Source organism: Ambystoma mexicanum, chromosome 2p (genome assembly GCF_040938575.1).
Source record: "Ambystoma mexicanum isolate Mex_15411 chromosome 2p, UKY_AmexF1_1, whole genome shotgun sequence".
Lineage (NCBI taxonomy): Eukaryota > Metazoa > Chordata > Amphibia > Caudata > Ambystomatidae > Ambystoma > Ambystoma mexicanum.
Window position 1 is genome coordinate 298,689,957 of NC_090923.1, and position 16,672 is coordinate 298,706,628.

General features: G+C 42.2%; 1 protein-coding gene across 2 annotated transcripts in view; it reads right to left on the reverse strand.

Annotated features, from left to right (window-relative positions):
• The window catches only part of PHF2 (PHD finger protein 2), a 732,343-nt gene that overhangs the window by 145,971 nt on the left and 569,700 nt on the right, over positions 1 to 16,672 (reverse strand). For both annotated transcript variants that reach the window (XM_069643584.1, XM_069643583.1), the window contains exons 8-10: positions 7,571 to 7,658; positions 6,458 to 6,564; positions 5,418 to 5,509 (exon numbers count right to left, since the gene is read on the reverse strand). In XM_069643584.1, coding sequence (XP_069499685.1) covers positions 5,418 to 5,509; positions 6,458 to 6,564; positions 7,571 to 7,658 — 287 coding nt within the window. The remainder of the gene's footprint in view (positions 1 to 5,417; positions 5,510 to 6,457; positions 6,565 to 7,570; positions 7,659 to 16,672) is intronic.

Sequence of the window (16,672 nt, forward strand, 5' to 3'; positions counted from 1 at the left end):
CAGCCCTAGGCTGTCAATCACACAGCATGGTAGCTATCCTCCAGGATAGCCAGCGGGCCAATTGGAACTGGTTTCACTCAGGCACACAGAGACAAAGGAAAGGGACATTTCAGGACACTCCCTCACTTCTTGCCTTTCCAGACACACTGGACCCTGGGCGGGCTTCAGGGTTGAAGCCTGCCAAGGGCAAAACACACAAAGGACTCAAACCTGATGCAAACAACAGAGTAAAAGGCCAGAAGGTGCAGCACTGCAACTGAGTTATCAGCCTGCAGATACATGTCACTAGGTAGTGAAAAAGAAACCACTGCCACCAGCCATTCAAATGAGATACTGTAACAAAATGTTACATGAGGAATGGGTTAAAGGAAATACTATGTAACTCTCCAGCACTCCACAAAGGGTGGCGTGTTCTGGACCCATGAAAGTAAAGGTAAGTAAGACAGGGGTCATCGTACTATTCATGGGAACATTAGTTCACCTAAGGAAATGTAGTTAAGCATTAAGAGAATGGCACTGCACAAAAGGTGATGTGTGTCACAATGCAAAAGCAGATGCCTATGGAGTTTACCAGACTCCATAAAACAGTAAGGAACATAGACAATCAGTCAGAAAAACACATGAGTGAGTGAGAAAAAGGTCCCAATCACTCATGAGTAAAAATTAAAAAGCCCCAAGTCCAGCAAAAGAGCTGGGGGTCTCCAGGGTTAAAGTGAATTGGCACAGAAATGAAAATTCCCCCTAACACCCTGTAATACATATACGAGTAAAACCTGTCAGTTATGCCATACCAGTATGTGTATATGTCAGTTATAGAATCTAATGCTAGAAACTGTAGTGAGCAGGAGCAGTGTTTTTTGGCAACATTACAATTGTACTATGACAATATACAGGATGTGCTGTATAGTGTCATAATACTATTGTAATGTCGACATTAATGACTATACATATTACATATAAAAATATATATATCAGCCCCACCACACACCAGTATAAGTCTGCTGTAGAATCTGATGCAAGCAACTACTACGCACAGAAGCATAGTGCTTCAAGCCAAAATTACAAAAATAGTTTGACAGCATTTGCTGTAGAGTAACATATAGCTACTGTAGTTTTGGCATGAAGAACAGCCAGTGTAGACTGTCCAAGATAGAAGACCGTTGAGGATTTCAGGAGAAAACAGGCCCGCATAACTTCAAAGGTTGATGACATTGAGAGTGCCAGCCATGACTCACCTAGTGACAAATGCATGGCTCTGGAAACCAAGATGGTGTCCGGCATTCTCAAAGTTATTAAAAAGATTAAAGATGCAGTTTTTCAGCCGAGGAAATCAGCCCACCCACCCCCTTCTTACCTGTAGTGGTTCATTGCTGGAAAAGATCCAAGTGCCACAATCAAAAGTATTGCAGAGACAATCAAATGGGAAAAAGGCACTGGAGAGAAGTGTGCCTTTATTGACAAGAGAATTGAAAGGTGCTTACAAGCTCATCAATGTTCATGGTAAAACTGGACTGAGGATTTAAAGAGGGAATCCTACAGAGGTTTGGCTAGTACTCTCAGTTTTATCAGTACTGTTTAAGATACCTGTGAAGTCACTGCTGCATCTTCTCGATTGAATTCTTTAGCAGGTCACAAGGATGAGACAGACCAGGGTTCACCGTGTTTCAACTGTGTTTATTAAAATTAAAGAGAAAAGGCCCAACTTTCCCTAATCGAATGGTAGCCCTACCTAACACAACTAAAACTAGGGTTCTTGTCATCAGTGTACACGTCCAAAACAAGAGTCTGTCCTCCTTTCCAAAACTAACCTAACCTGACCCTACCACTAACGCTAAACAACTATAGACGAGGAGAATGGCCCCTTTCTCCTGGGGTTGGAAAGGTTACTTCCCAATATACTTATTCCACTTTAATATGAAATGACTATTCAAGTAGTGTTCAGCTATCTTTATCACAAGTTTGTTTAGTTCTTTTATAGGACTTTTCCACCTCCTGTTCAATAGACTTTGTAGATTCCTCAAAGTTTGTTCTACAGGGGCATTGATCCCTAACTTCTTCTGTGTCTTGATCCTCTCAGAGTATTGTCTCTTTTGCTTCTTTGGTATTATACTATCCTCAGTGTTGTTGACCAGCAGAGTCTTCTCTGTCTGGTTCCTGTGGAAAAACAGTCTCTTTTCCTCTTTCTTTATTAGTATAGGTTCTTGCTCTAAGAGTCTAAACTGTATGACTCCTGGTTTCTCTATTTCTCCCCTGAGATCTGTGGAATGTACCCACGGTTTGGATTCACTTTTGTTGTGCTCTTCAATATTATGGGGATGAGTATGAAGAGTCCCACTAGTATTTTCACACTTACTGGGTTTCTCAGCACTACTGGGATGTTTATTAGTGGTCCTGTAATTATTCTCACACTTCTTATTGTCTCTGTTACTATTGGGATGAGTATGAGGGTTCCCATAGCTAGTCTCACTCTTCTTATAGTCTTGGTTACTACCCGGACATATGTGACGGGTCCCCTAGTTAGAATCACTCTTCTTATAGTCTTGGTTGCTACTAGGTTGAGTGTGAGGGGTCCCGTAGTTATTGCCACTCTTCTTATTGTCTTGACAATTAGGGTATAGCCATTTTGTATAGCCGCCCCTCTCCCTGGGTCTCCCATAATTCCTGTTACCTTCCTGGGTTTCAGTTCTCATCACCGGGTTGGTGTCTCGGCTCAGAACTTTGAGGCTTCGCTGTAGGATGGCTCCTGTGCTTTCTTTCAGTCTTCTCCACAGTACGGCTCTGCATACTTCTTGGATGGTGCTTCTTGCTTGGATAAGGCTTTTCTCCATTTCTCTGCCATGTTCACTGTATGTCAGGTACACAGTGCTTCTCGCTTTTGCTTCTTCTGTTGGTACCACCGCCGACACCTCCACGCTAACAGTGTTAGTATGGAGAGGTTTCTCCTCTACCTCCAACCTCTGACTGGGTCCTCCTATGAGCTAATCCCTCCTGGGATGCTCCCCCATGTCAGAACCTCTCGCAGGCTCTCTGCCCTCAGGTGTTCTGCTTGTTCAAAACTCCCAGGTCTCTCTCCATGCCAGTCTTGCTCCTCCCATCTTTATAAGGCCACATTGAGGCTGCCCCAATCTTCAGCCATAGTCCTTCCTTTGTGTTTGGACCAGGCTCTGTTTCACTCCATTGGACATCCTCATCTCAGTGTCAGGCAGTAGTTTATTGTTTATTACTCTCTGGAGCTTACTCGTGTCAGTACCAAATGAACACTCCTCAGTAGAGATACCATAATAATAGTTGTAGAAGGATTCTGGTGGGGTAGAGGTTTCCTCCTTTCTACTTTGAGTGAGATGCAAAGGAAGCTCCTTCTGGGAATGGGAGCTCTATCCCCAAGAGGGGAGTTTCTCCCTGTGTGATCCTGCTTTCGGCCACCCTTAGCTGGAACACTGGGTAGCAGTATCACCTCCCTAGTCTCGCAAGAAGAGGCTCCACTATGGGGAGAAATGTCTGAATCTCCTTATTCATCACAATACAGGGAAGCGGATCAAGAATGTCTTACAGGAAGAGGTGAAAAAACAACTCGTATTGCAAAAACATTTGTGTTGTTATCACCTTCCCTGCAATACCCTACCCAGCATCTCTATCAGGCAACCTTAGAACAAACACCACCGACCACAGCTGGCTATCATCAGTCTTACCCGAGTAAGCCAAGTTAACCTGAGGTAATAACCAGAAGTATTGTTTTGTTTCATAGGGAAACCTGCCCATTGTTTCTTCCATCCAGATTTTCTAGAGAGTGTGAGCCCCAATGGGAGCCGCAGCCCAGTCCAATACTAGACCAGGGGTTGAGGAAGGAAACAGGGAGGTCCTGCAAAAGGAGCACTTGGCCATTTGGTCCTGGGCAAAGTTGCCAGCCAGTGATCCGGGGCATATACCCAAACTTGCTTTCAACCTAGTGAGATCTGGCAAAACATAACCCAGGTGTGGCATGACCTGATGCAATCCCAGGTCCCATGAGTCTGGCTGGCGGGAAGGGCCACCTAAAGAGAACTCATCCACCTGACTGCAGTGACAACAGAAAGAACCAACCAAGCCAGGAAATGCAGGGTGACTTTTGTTAAACCACCAGGAGGCAGAGTCCCAGGGATGTGGGGGACGACCTGATGAAATATGGTGCTCAAGCAAAATGCAAAGACTCCTTTCCAGTTTCCTTTGAAAACCCCTCATTCATCTACCCTGTACAGCCTCCAGCCAGGAAATGATCTGGGCTGCAAAACGAAATTAGTTTGATCCTTGTTTCTCGGAACATGAGTTGTCTGTTGATTTCTTGGCCATCACAGCACCAAAACATTCCCTCAAGTGCTCTTATTCCCAGACAATGGAAACAAAACCATTGTATTTTGCATGCTATGAAACTGTATGCTAGCAGGGAATTAGGTCAAGTAATATAAACCTAACATTTGCAGTGAAAAACAAGAATATGCTTTGGGTAAAATCGTATTGTTTCATACTTTGAATAGTGGGTTTATGGTGCTTTGCTATGTCCACGTTAGCTCTCTGGGAATATTTGATATAATATGATATGGCATTTGTAACGCGCCTATACACAAGTGTTTCAAGGCGCGACGAGGCCGGGGGGGGTACAAGGGGAGACAGACAACGATCCTACTAGGCCAGGTGTCATTCAGATCGCGCAAGTGCAAGGGTAGAGGGGAAGGGAAAGTGCAAGGGGGAAGTGGAGAGGGGAGAGTGCAGTACATGGTTAATAGCATACAGGATAAATAACAAGGGACAGCTAGTGGCAAGTGCGAGATAAGTGCAGACAAGTGCTGGGAAGGGGGGCTGTAGGGAGGCAGTGCAGGGGGTAGCCAGGGAGGCAGTGCAGGGGAGAGTGGCTGGGCCAAGGAGCGAGAACGGTGAGTGGCCCAGTTGCAGATTCAGTGCAGTTTCAGAAGTTTAGCAGAGGAGAGGGGGAGAGAAAGCGGAGACAGAGAGGAAGGTTTTGAGGTGCTTCCGGAACCGGAGATGGTTCTCCTCAAGTTTCAGGGAGGCAGGAAGGCTGTTCCAGAGGGAGGCCCCTGCAGCGGAGAGAGATCTGCCCCCAACTCGTTTTTTGGAGAAGCAGCTGACCTTGAGGGAGTTGGAGGCGGATGAGCGAAGAGCTCGAGAAGGAAGATATTTAGGAAGAGAGAGTTGAAGGTATTTTGGCCCAAGGCCCCAGAAGGCCTTGTGGACAATGCAGAGGGTTTTGAACTTGATCCTCGCAGTCACTGGGAGCCAGTGTAGTGATTTCAGTCCAATTTGAAATTGTAGCACTTTTTACACTCATAACTATTAGCAAGGCCTCCACTGGGGAGTGTCAGGGCCAAATTTGTAGAACAAGTTTCCCAAAGAACCAGTATGTTGCAAGTCAACATATTTCTTACCTGTTTTTTTGTCCACGATCGAAAAGCGGCATTGAGAATTTTTGCTCCCGTAACCAGGTGAGGCGCAGGTTGCTTCCCAGATTTGTGCAATGCTAGAGTACATCAAGAAAACAATCACTTTCAATAAGGGCAGTGATCATGCATTACACATCTTCCATGCGGAATATGTTGAAATACATTCATTCATTTACATAGTAGCCTAGAGGTTGCATTAAAATAAAACATATTTTTTCTGTTTTATTAAAAAGAAATCCCTAGTAATACTTTCATTCAGGGTGTTTTAACCCTAAAGAAAAGGGGGTGCAAAATATGATGTCCCTTTGGAATCCACGTAAACCATTCTGTTCAACTCATACCAATTGTTCTTGGGAATGGTGTTTAATAACAGTTCTAAAAGTATTAAAATTCGGTTTGCATGCCAAAAATCACTGTTAAGGCAAATCACACAATACCCCACAATCGATACATGCAACTGCTAAATAAAATGTTGCAGTACTTGTCTTTTCTACCAAAAAATATAATGTGCCTGCAATTGCAATGAGTGGTAGCATGCAGTGCCTTTTTTCTATGGTCTGTTCAACTACCAGACATATTAAAGGCCATGACAAATGCAAACAGGATAAGTGCACACTCAAAATATAATCAGTATAAATCATACAACACAGCATTTGTACAAGTGAACATTAATTTAAAAAATATGTTAACACTCGTTGTGTCTTTCAAATTACAACAGCCAATCAACTACCCAGCAAATACATTGAATACATTGTCATTTGGAAAAATGATGCGCACTATAAGAAAACATCTCTGCCACCTAAGGAAATATTTTATATTTTGTCTAAAGAATTGTGAACAAGCTCTCTTTTGATCACTGTTATCTACTATGACATTTATTAAACGTAATGTACTAATGATTATGGTCAAAACATGCAAATCGTTCAGGCTTAAAGACGTACAAACAAGAGCAGAAGCCTCTACTATAAGACACGGCGTACAGTGCCATCGCGAAGAAGGAAAGGTAAGATGGAATGGCCCTCTACCTTTGAATGTCTCTAGCAGATGTCTTCCCACATACCAACATGCAGTTTCAACGTTTGGAAACTGAGTGAGGCTGACAATTTTCAATCGCCTTTCCACTTCATACGCTCTGTTATACAAAGTAAAACACACTTTAGTGTAATGATCTGCATGCAACAGAAAGTTAACACTGGCAGTGCCTTCAAAAAAGTACTTGGCTATTTTAGGAAGACAAGACGGCCCCATGTAAAAGGAACAATTTCAGTCGCTGAGCTTTCGAAATTCTGGTCTGCAGTTAAATCTAATGGGCGAAATTCATTGTATTATCATATCAATGACGACTAATTCTACCCTTTGTTTTTATAGACTATGGACCTCATTACGAGGTCAGCGGTAACTCGCTGGTGCCACCAGCGGGTTGCCGCTGACCCTGAAACACCATTCCCGGCGCCTGACTTCCCGGTGCCACCGGGACATTACAAGTCCCAGCGGCTCAGGAAGTCGGGTGTCGGATTTGGTTAGTCCCCTTTCCTGTGGAGTCCAATATGAATCCACGGGAATGGGGACTCGAAAGCACCGGCACCATTGCTAACAGTGCCAGTGCTTCCGTGACAACTCTGCTTACCTGGGCCATTGCGCCCGGCAATGTCAAACCTGTCAGGCCAATGGGTCCTGCAGGCCAACTTGTAGTGTGGCAGGCCAGAAATAGGGGAGCCGGTGAGCTTACCGGCACCCTTATTTCTGGGCTGCCACACTCGTAATGAGGCCCTGTATATCGGTACATTGAAGCGGGTCAGTGCAATTAAGTGCACATTTATACAACCTAGAAAAGATCTTCAGTTTAATATACATTTGAACATACAAAACATGGTTCTAAATATTGCTTAATACAGCTAAATCCGACTAAACTGTACACTTTAGTTTTACAAAGGAAAATAAGAACTACACGTGAGAATTGCGTGTACCAGCATGCACTGGGCTGCTGATTTAAAAAAAATAAGATAAGCTAAAAATTCAACTTTGCAAAACAGTCCCGGCATTTATAGACTCTGAATAAAAATGTAGAGCTGTACAGTGCTACTCAAGCACAAGCATATGTTGAAGATCTTAGAAGGAAGATATTTAAAAGCACCAACCTCATCTGCATCTCAACACTTAGGTGATGTAGGAAATGTCCTGAAAAGGCGAGGCAGTCTACAGGCGTCAGTGTTGCATAAATCCAACCTGCAAAAGCCAAATTTAGTTAAACTTTACTACTGGTGACCGCTTATACAACTGAAATGTTCTGGAACAGTTATTTTATGACCCAGATCAAGCAATGCATTCATTATTCCATTTCAAACTTGCAGCGGTAATTCAATGTCAAGGATTTCAGGATGTTGTACTACAATTGCACACACAATGCTCACATAAGTTATTTACATGTTATGTTTTAGTATAAAAATGCATATTGTACGTTTTGTCAAGGTTCCCTTCGAATGCATTAAGCTAACATATAAAAAAAACTATAACAGGAAATAAGAACAGAACTGACATTTATCCAAGGGGAGATTATGAGCGTTGTTTGTATGTTGTAATGCTTTTGAGGAGGCTCCAATAATGAGATCTCAGAGGATTATGCATATCTTTAATTGGAATAAGTGCATTATATGGAAAATTAGCACCCAGGGTGCGGGTGCAGTCAGCTTCCCAGCCAATCAGGGGAGGAACCATGCGGCCTCTCAGCAAATGAGTGAGTTTGGATCACAGGGTTTACCTCATTGTAAAATCTGTGTTTCAAGTCCCCTAGGCAGAGGGAGGCCGCCATTTATTGTGCCGGGAACAGGGATTTGATCTCCACTCACTGTCCCACTCCTGCCACAAATTCCACCTCCCATAACCCACCACACACCACTTACCTTAGGCTGCCTGGTCCCTCACAGGTACCCGGAACACTGCGTGTTCCGGTGTCTTCCCCATTGCAGTAATGACTGTCCTGGAAAGGGAGAAGGGACTATGTGTAGTTCACTTATGCTTGGATCCTGGCAGCCATCTTGGTTTGTAGTTTTCCTATTAAGTTGAGAAACAGCAACCCTACCGTTTCTCAACTGACATGCTAAAAGCGATAAACCCCTTCAGCTGAGGGGACTTTACTGCGACAAGTAATGCCCGGTCTCCCATTAAAGCCCTCACTGTGCTCCAGCTTATAACTGGTCCGGGCATTAACTGGCCCGGTAAAGGCTCCACATGTCAGAGTTTTCTGCTTAAATGCAGCATCTTCCATATGTGGTATATATTAGTGACTGCCTGAGGAAGAGTTTGTAACAAGCCAATGGAACCTATAAAGGGCAATGATCAAACCATAAGATTTCAAACTCCCAAGATGTTGTCGACCCGTCAACTATACAGTGGAATGATTATAAACCAACTCTGTTTCCCTTGAGGTTTTCCTGTTATTCCACTAAATATTCCTATTCAAACATTTATTTCTGATCACTCTCTCTTAACAGCAAAGATCTCCTTGCAGAAGTTATCCAAAAGCATTGTAAGAAGTAAAAAGTTCAAAGGACAGAGCGTATATTTGCTAAATTATGACCTTTGCACCCATTGTTTTCCACAAAGTGCTTGCAATATATGAAATGTGCATATCTTTGTTAAAACAATATATTATGGTAAGCCAACAAACCTATGTACATTTGTTTTCTCCTTAAATTAAATTGGAAAAAGTTTACACAAATGTGTCATAACCCCAACTCAAATGTACCATATAAGTTACAGGGACAGATTTAAAGAAAGTCAATTTTACTGTGGCAAAGTTCACAATGGCATATTAACTGTAACCAATTGTTACATTTTGTTTTGAAAAGTGAGAAACTATTTAATAGATCTGTTATTTAAAATAAATGTGCAGACAGTGACAAGAATTCACCACCTTGAACTTCATCAATTTTAAAAGCAATGCTGAAATCAATGTATGTAGATTAGCACATTTCTTTGTGCGAATCTAAAGTTGTATCTTCTCTACTCTTTGATTGTAGCCATAAACTCAGAAATGGCTAGCTCTAGTAAAGTGAATAGCAGCTTAACAAAAAGAACACCTATCTGATCAAATCCAGGACAGTACAGACTGCCTGCATTACATAGACCTAACATCAGAACAAACCGAATTGAAGAAAAAGCTAGGAATTCATTTCAATATCCAGGTATTGAAATAAGGATTTGGGGTGCAGGAGGTAGAATCAGCTGCTGGTCAGTATCCAACATCAATCGGTAAGCATGAGGTTATTTTGTGGAACCGGGAGCCAGTGCACAGCGAGTTGCAAATCTAACGTCCAATTGGAAGATATACTATAAACGTATCTCGATTATATGTGATCATTATGGTTTGAAAGCCTTCAAGAATTTTCCTAATGCTTCTTTAGACACATTCCCAAATGACCAGTTTAGATGTTGCATAATCATGTGTTTATGGCATCCATGAGACTGCGGAGTCCCCTTCTACCTGTTTGTGCCAAGCTAATCAAGGTCTTCTAGGATACAAGTAGGAACTAAATAGCTCCCAGCGCCTGGCAATTTAAAACCCTGCATAACCTTTGCTAAACAAAGAATCATTAGTAAGTCTGGTGATATAAATGAGGAGATGAGATGTAAAACAGTAGACGCAAGCCTACATAAGCAAGCACCAGAATAATCACATCCCCAATCATACAGCAATGGTTTCTTTCAGCTGCATCTGATTGGCCTACTACCAATAGCCCACAGTTAATCAGTAGAACAAGTTCACGTGTTGCGTGGATGGTTCTGGACCTAAACATGACAGGATCAGCTTAACTTCACATGAATTTCTAAAGACTGGAACTAGTTATCATTGACAATGAACAGATCCTATATAATAAAAGGGCAGATGTATGTTTGTCCGATTAAGCCATGCGCAGTAGAAACGCTCGGCCTTTTGTCACCGCTAGAAGGAGCTGTTGCCTTAGGATAATAGTAACAGTGCCAATTTGCATAGCATTGTCTGTTGTCACCGCTAGAGGGAGCTGTTGCCCTAAGATATATAGTGGACCTACTGTGTTAATCAAAACCTCCACTTTGGCCCATGTACACAGGCTTTCGCACTAGTTTTTGTATAATTGATTAAACATTTATTGAAATAGATGAACTTGTTGTCGCCAAGTATTTATAGAACTGTAGCCAAATGTGATGTGGTGTAATTGTTACAATTTCGATCAAGATATAATCTAAACCACCATGTCACTCACATCATGAAAACTTTCTTCTGCTGCTGCTTTAATTGCTACTTAAGGAAGCAAGCAAGCAATCAGTTGCCTGTACTACTAAATTTTAGCAACAGCTTTACTCTCTGCAGGGCATTATATAGGTGCAGTATCAACAAGTGGACATGCTTTCTAGGAATGGGAACAAAAATTGATTGTCACTAGCCACATGCTAACCTTCTTTTATGGAAACTGACCGAATTGTATATATTGAACTAGAGGCATTGACTTCAACGTCTAATCACATATCTTCCCACTAGTATGATATCAATTCACCAAAAACCTTGTCTTTCTACTCAATGGCAGAATCAACAAATTGTTGTGTCAGAATCCAAAACAGTCTAGCATCATCTTTACATGACATTATGTTTCCTATGCAAAGGCCATTCAGAGCTTCAGACAGTGGTAAGCAGGGCAATGTTTCAACTGCATTCCCTGAAATATTTAAATCTAGTCAAAGTACAAGCAATCACCAGTGACTTTAATGCATGAACAGTAAAAACAAATTTGCAATCTGATTTGCCAAATAAGCACATTTCTGTTGGCCAACAGATAGACTAGCAGAAACATTACTGATTTTACATCCCAATACAACACACCCTAACCTTTAACAAGCACTTTTTTGTCCACCGCATGAATTATCTCCTCATAATGCACAGTCGTGGTGTGAAAGATAAATAAGCATTTAAAGGTACATTTTATTTCTATTTAGTTTTAAGTAGCATAAAGCACCACAATTGCAGAAACATACTGCTTCAGGCCTGTGTAGTCAATGCTCATGGTCTCACAGCAATAGACTAATTTGCTCTGTACACTAGGGGCATCCTAACTGCACTGCCCTCACTTCTCCCTGAGATCTGTATGGCAATTTACAGATTTATGTTGGAACTACTTACTGTGTTTCCTGTTGATCTATTAGAGAAAGCACTTTAGCAATGTCTGGCAGAAAAGGACTTCTTTCGCTTCACAAACTCACTGTCCAGCAGTGTGTTCTATGCCTCCAATTACCACCGATGGAGGTGGTGGCACACAGAACATCGAGGAACATATGGTCTTACCATACATCAACTTCATCTGCCACTTCATTCTTTTGGGTATTTTATTTTTCCTGTGAATCATTGAAGCCGGATTTCATGAATAGCAGCTTATTTTTCCTGGATCATTTCCATATAGCTGTTCGTGGTTAGAGATGGGTATTTGCACATCATCCCCTAGAAACAATAGTTGATGTTGGTTGGCAGGAGCTATTCACGTACTTGAGCATTGGAGAGAACATTGCCACTCCCATGATAGCAGATGATGCAGCAACCATATCCATGGCAGGATGGGTGGAGCAAAGAGAAAGCCAATTGGTTGGCATGCACACAGAAGCCCATAAGGCTGTGCATAGGTTACGTCAGGATCTGTACAGGGCTCAGGCATGCCTAGTTTCCCAGCTCAAGGTCATCAGTGAAGGTGGGCTACAGCTTCCGGGAGCTCCAACAAGCATCATGTGGGAACTAGGTGCATTATGAGACAGTATTATGTAGGAAGGAAAGATTGGCAAAAGGCGATTGTCCGTATCAAGCAGGCAGACTGATTGGGCTAGTACAGGACTCAAATTGCGCTGTATAGCCATGCCCTTCAAAGTCAGAGGATGTATGGTTGGGAAGTCCATTGTTAATGTAATCAAGTCAATGTATCATACTGACATTTCTACTACATCCTATTGTGTAAAATCCTATAAAAACCATGATGATGTGTTCAGGAGCCACTATGCTGGTTTCCTTGCCCGTTTCTGCACGGCTGTATGGAAATAAACCTTGTGTCTACCGTTGCGGTTTGATTTTCCTGTAGGATTATTGGACTGCGGGATTCGTCATTGTGTAGGATTATGACTTTGTAAGGATGCGTTTCCACTCGTGTTTGATACACTAGCAATTCAGATCATTTCTATTGCAGTACCATAGGGTGTAGACTTCCTCTAGTTACCAGCTTGCCACACCCTCTGTGGCTCAGCAAATTGGTGGCTTCCTGGCTACCATTCTATGTACCACACTTTCAGATGATAATGTGCGTTGGCTGCAACATTATTTTCAGCTTCCGGTTTTGCAATTTGTTGAGCCCAGTACAATTGATGCTGCAGTTTTGTCACATACCTGAGGTAGACCCCATGGCCAGCACCATCAGAAATGTCAGTGATGGTTTGGTGAACCTGCTTTTCTGATGGGCATTGATAGATAAGGAGCGAGAGAGAGACCAATATCCACTTGTACGTATGGACCAATGTCACCACATGTTGACTCCAATGGGTATTACGCCTAACATGCCCAGCAAAGTCCTATTTACCCTTTCTACTTCTGCATCCCTCTGAGTCTTCATCATTAGAACAAGAGTAATTTCATAGATTACCCAGGATTCAATGCCTAAGCCTTGATCCAAATGACACATACAGCCCTGCTACTGTGGAGGAAAAAAACTGTTCTCCCAGAATCTTGGTCACAGTGGTAGCTTTCTGATCTTTTATAAGGTAAACCTGGGCGTACAGGGTGTTATGATTGGTGATCACCATCATGTTTTGTATAAGCTTACTGTCCATTTACACAATCATTAAACAAACACACCAAATCACTGCAGATGCTGAAAATAAGCAGCAGGTTGACTGCCAGACGTATATGTGATGCATCCTACACATGATCTTCAGTATTGGTCTGCATCTATTGCAAGATAATGTCAATAGAAAAGGAGTGAATAGGCTCTGTGGTGTGCTTAGAGCACAGATGTTCATGGTGATGATGCCGAGCATGTAACATGACAGTACTGATAAGCATACGCCAGATTGAGAACAATCCAGTCTCTGATTTCTCTTTCTTTGTACACAACTCTACAATTCAACACAAATGTTATCCATTCCTTTTTCATAATATGGGACTCAGAATCATTTTGAATTAGAGAAGTGGTGCACTTCCTTCCTCCATCATGTGGAAAAACAGGATATGCCAATATTGAGTTGCACAGCTCTAACTTGGGGCAACTCTGGTGGTTTCCAACTGGTAACATTAAAGTAGGCTTCAGGTACCGCTCTTACCCCCAGATTTGACTCCTAGGTGTTCCACTACTCTTAGTTTTTTTAATTAAAATGCATATGGTTTATAGCTTTAAACCTTACATTTGTCTTAGTCTCATTACGTAAGTTCGTACAGAAATATTTTGACATTTTTACATGAATTATCCAAGGAGAGATAATTGTCCATGACCAGGCATTAATTGTGTCTGGATTGCTTGCCAGAAACGAATAACCGCAGTCGTCATTGAGTTGTTGTTGCCAGATAAAATATGTGCCCATCATTCCTCAGGGTCCATGGATTTGTTGGATTTCATGTAGAGCCTACCAACTGCATTGCGTTCATCTACTCTTATTTAATTAGGAGTTGGTGCAAGGGTGTCCTCACAGCACAACCTCACTCACACTCAGGATACTTCAGTTGAATCAACTGGAATGCAATTGTAACCTAAGCATGGCTTATGAGACAAACAGCATCTGCATCCACACTGCTCATTCCTAGATGATACATCATTTGGAAGTTGCTTGCAGACAGAACAGCAAGCCTTCTATGTCTGCTAGCATCAGGTGTAGCTGTCCTCCTTCTGTAGGTTAAAGAATTATTGACAGTATGAACAGTAAATTGTGTTCCGTAAAGAAAGTCAAATCAAGCTTTGCACTGGATAATTGTTCTCTGCCTGATTCCTGCCAAGCTGGTGCAGTCAACAGGCCTAAGGTTGTCTAGCTGTTCTTGGTACAGGACTGCTCACAGACCTTCTAGACTGGCATCAATATGGACTAGATATGGCAACTTGTGAGTGTCTGAAGGGTTTGTGTGCACTTAATGGTCCATTTCTCTCCAAACTATTTGCCTGGTAGATAGATGACAGCGCGTGACCCCTTCATGCTCTTTTTGTTTGATATGTAGCAGGGTAGCCTTTCGCCAAATCTATAATCACAGACAAATTTGGCACAAATCTTCTGCAGCGCCAACAGAAAGCCAAGAAACTCTACATCCATGTCAGAATGAGGGGCTTTGGAAAGCTTCTCTGTGCTTTCCCATTGGTGGGGTCTACAGCAATTCCCTATGCAGAAATATGTGGCTATTGTACTTTATACTGCACTAAAAGAATTGGCATTTCTTTGCAGCCAGTACAATGTTCAAGGTCTGCCCAAAGAGAATGTTGACATATATGTTCCGTAGGTTCATGGCTCAGGCAGTATAGTCCATTGAACTTTGAAATGTGGCTGGTGGTCTAGGGATACTTTAAGGATACCTTAAGATAACTTTTCTTGACTTTGAAGAGAGCACTATATCTTCCCACTGAGATAGTCTGTGTACACAAATGCTGATGTATACAAATGTATTTATGTGTACCTGTGTAAAATGATGGTGCCGCCACTTGAGGTGTACAGGGTACCTCCTGTGTAATCTTGATAGTTTACAAAAGGTATGCACAAACTAGTGAAGCTAATTTAATTATCAATATAAATAACACACAGAACACCCATCCAACTGATAATTAGGATTTTAAAGAGAATTGTATGGAGGTGGTATTCAAATGTTGATACATTTCGCACAAATGAAATGAACCAAACAGTAATGCCAAAAATTGAAACCCGGCAGAAAAAAAGAAACCACACATGTGAAAATGTATCCAATAGCCATACTGCTGTTGTTAGCAGGCAGTAAATAAGTGGACAGAGAACACTGCCCTTTGTAGTGTGTAACCACCAGCTGAGCACACCACAAGCAGAAATTATGGGCCACTATAGCACACACACTTATATTGAGTCTGACATCGTTGCTGCCACCAGTGGGCACCTCCAGTAGAGAGTCACTACATAGGACAATAAAGCACAACTACAAGTCAAAATCAAACGTGGGCCACAAATGAAACCTACAATATGGATGCATGTGGCGCTCCTGGGGTGTTGGGATGGCAGTAGGCTGACCAGCAACTTTGGTTACGTAAAACAGCTCTGCATTGAGCTCCTCAAACATTTCCTCGGCCTCCTCCATTGCTAGAATCAATTTTACTGCATATGGAATCGGTTGGCTTGGTTGAATGTGAAACATATAGTTCATGGGGCCTACAAGTGGTTGCTGACATGTGGTCAGCAGCAGCAGCAGCGCATGCATTGCTCTATGTGTGCACATAAGACGGTGCTCTGATGTGGAGGAGTGTACATCATCATTCTCTGGGATGTTGCCATCGTTGTGCTTGGTCATCAACATTATTGTCAGGCCGACTAACTGTTGGTCTATAGATGCTGCTTGCCCTGCATCAGTACCGGTGATCAAGTAGAGCATCAAATATGTAAACATGTTTAAATGTTGCACAAATAGTGCAGATTATGGCGCAAATGTGTGCAAGACCTAAAGATTGTATGTACATTGGGTACAGGGCAAATGGGGGAGCGGAGTGGATGTGGGAGTTGGTGAACTGCCTTCTTCATGCTAGATTATGAAACTAGTACAGTACCTGTCTGTGCCGTTTCTCAGTCACCAGCTATGCGTCACCCAAGTGCCATATGATGTCCCTTTTCTCAGATAGTCACCTCCCACACGTTCATTTTTTATTATCCTCTCTAGGTTATTACTAAAGTATTACTAAAGTGTTTTAAAGACCTTATTTTGAAAGTTTGCATTTTGATTGTGAACTCTTTTGCTTGACCCGAATTCAACTAGTTTATTCAGAACATATGTCATGTTTTAGACAATTCAGAGACATGGGATGTTCTGGTTTGACTCTTGCCGATGGGCAATATATTAATGTCATGTAAGTTCAGGACTTGCGGACAAAGTACACCTATTAGGAATAGAAACATGAGGTATCTGGGCCAGGCAATGCACGCATTGCCTGGCCCAGGGATTGAACACATTCCCTATGGATACCATATTGCACTAAGGAAGTGATAAACGTGATCTATGTTACTTAAATAATTGTATCTATGAA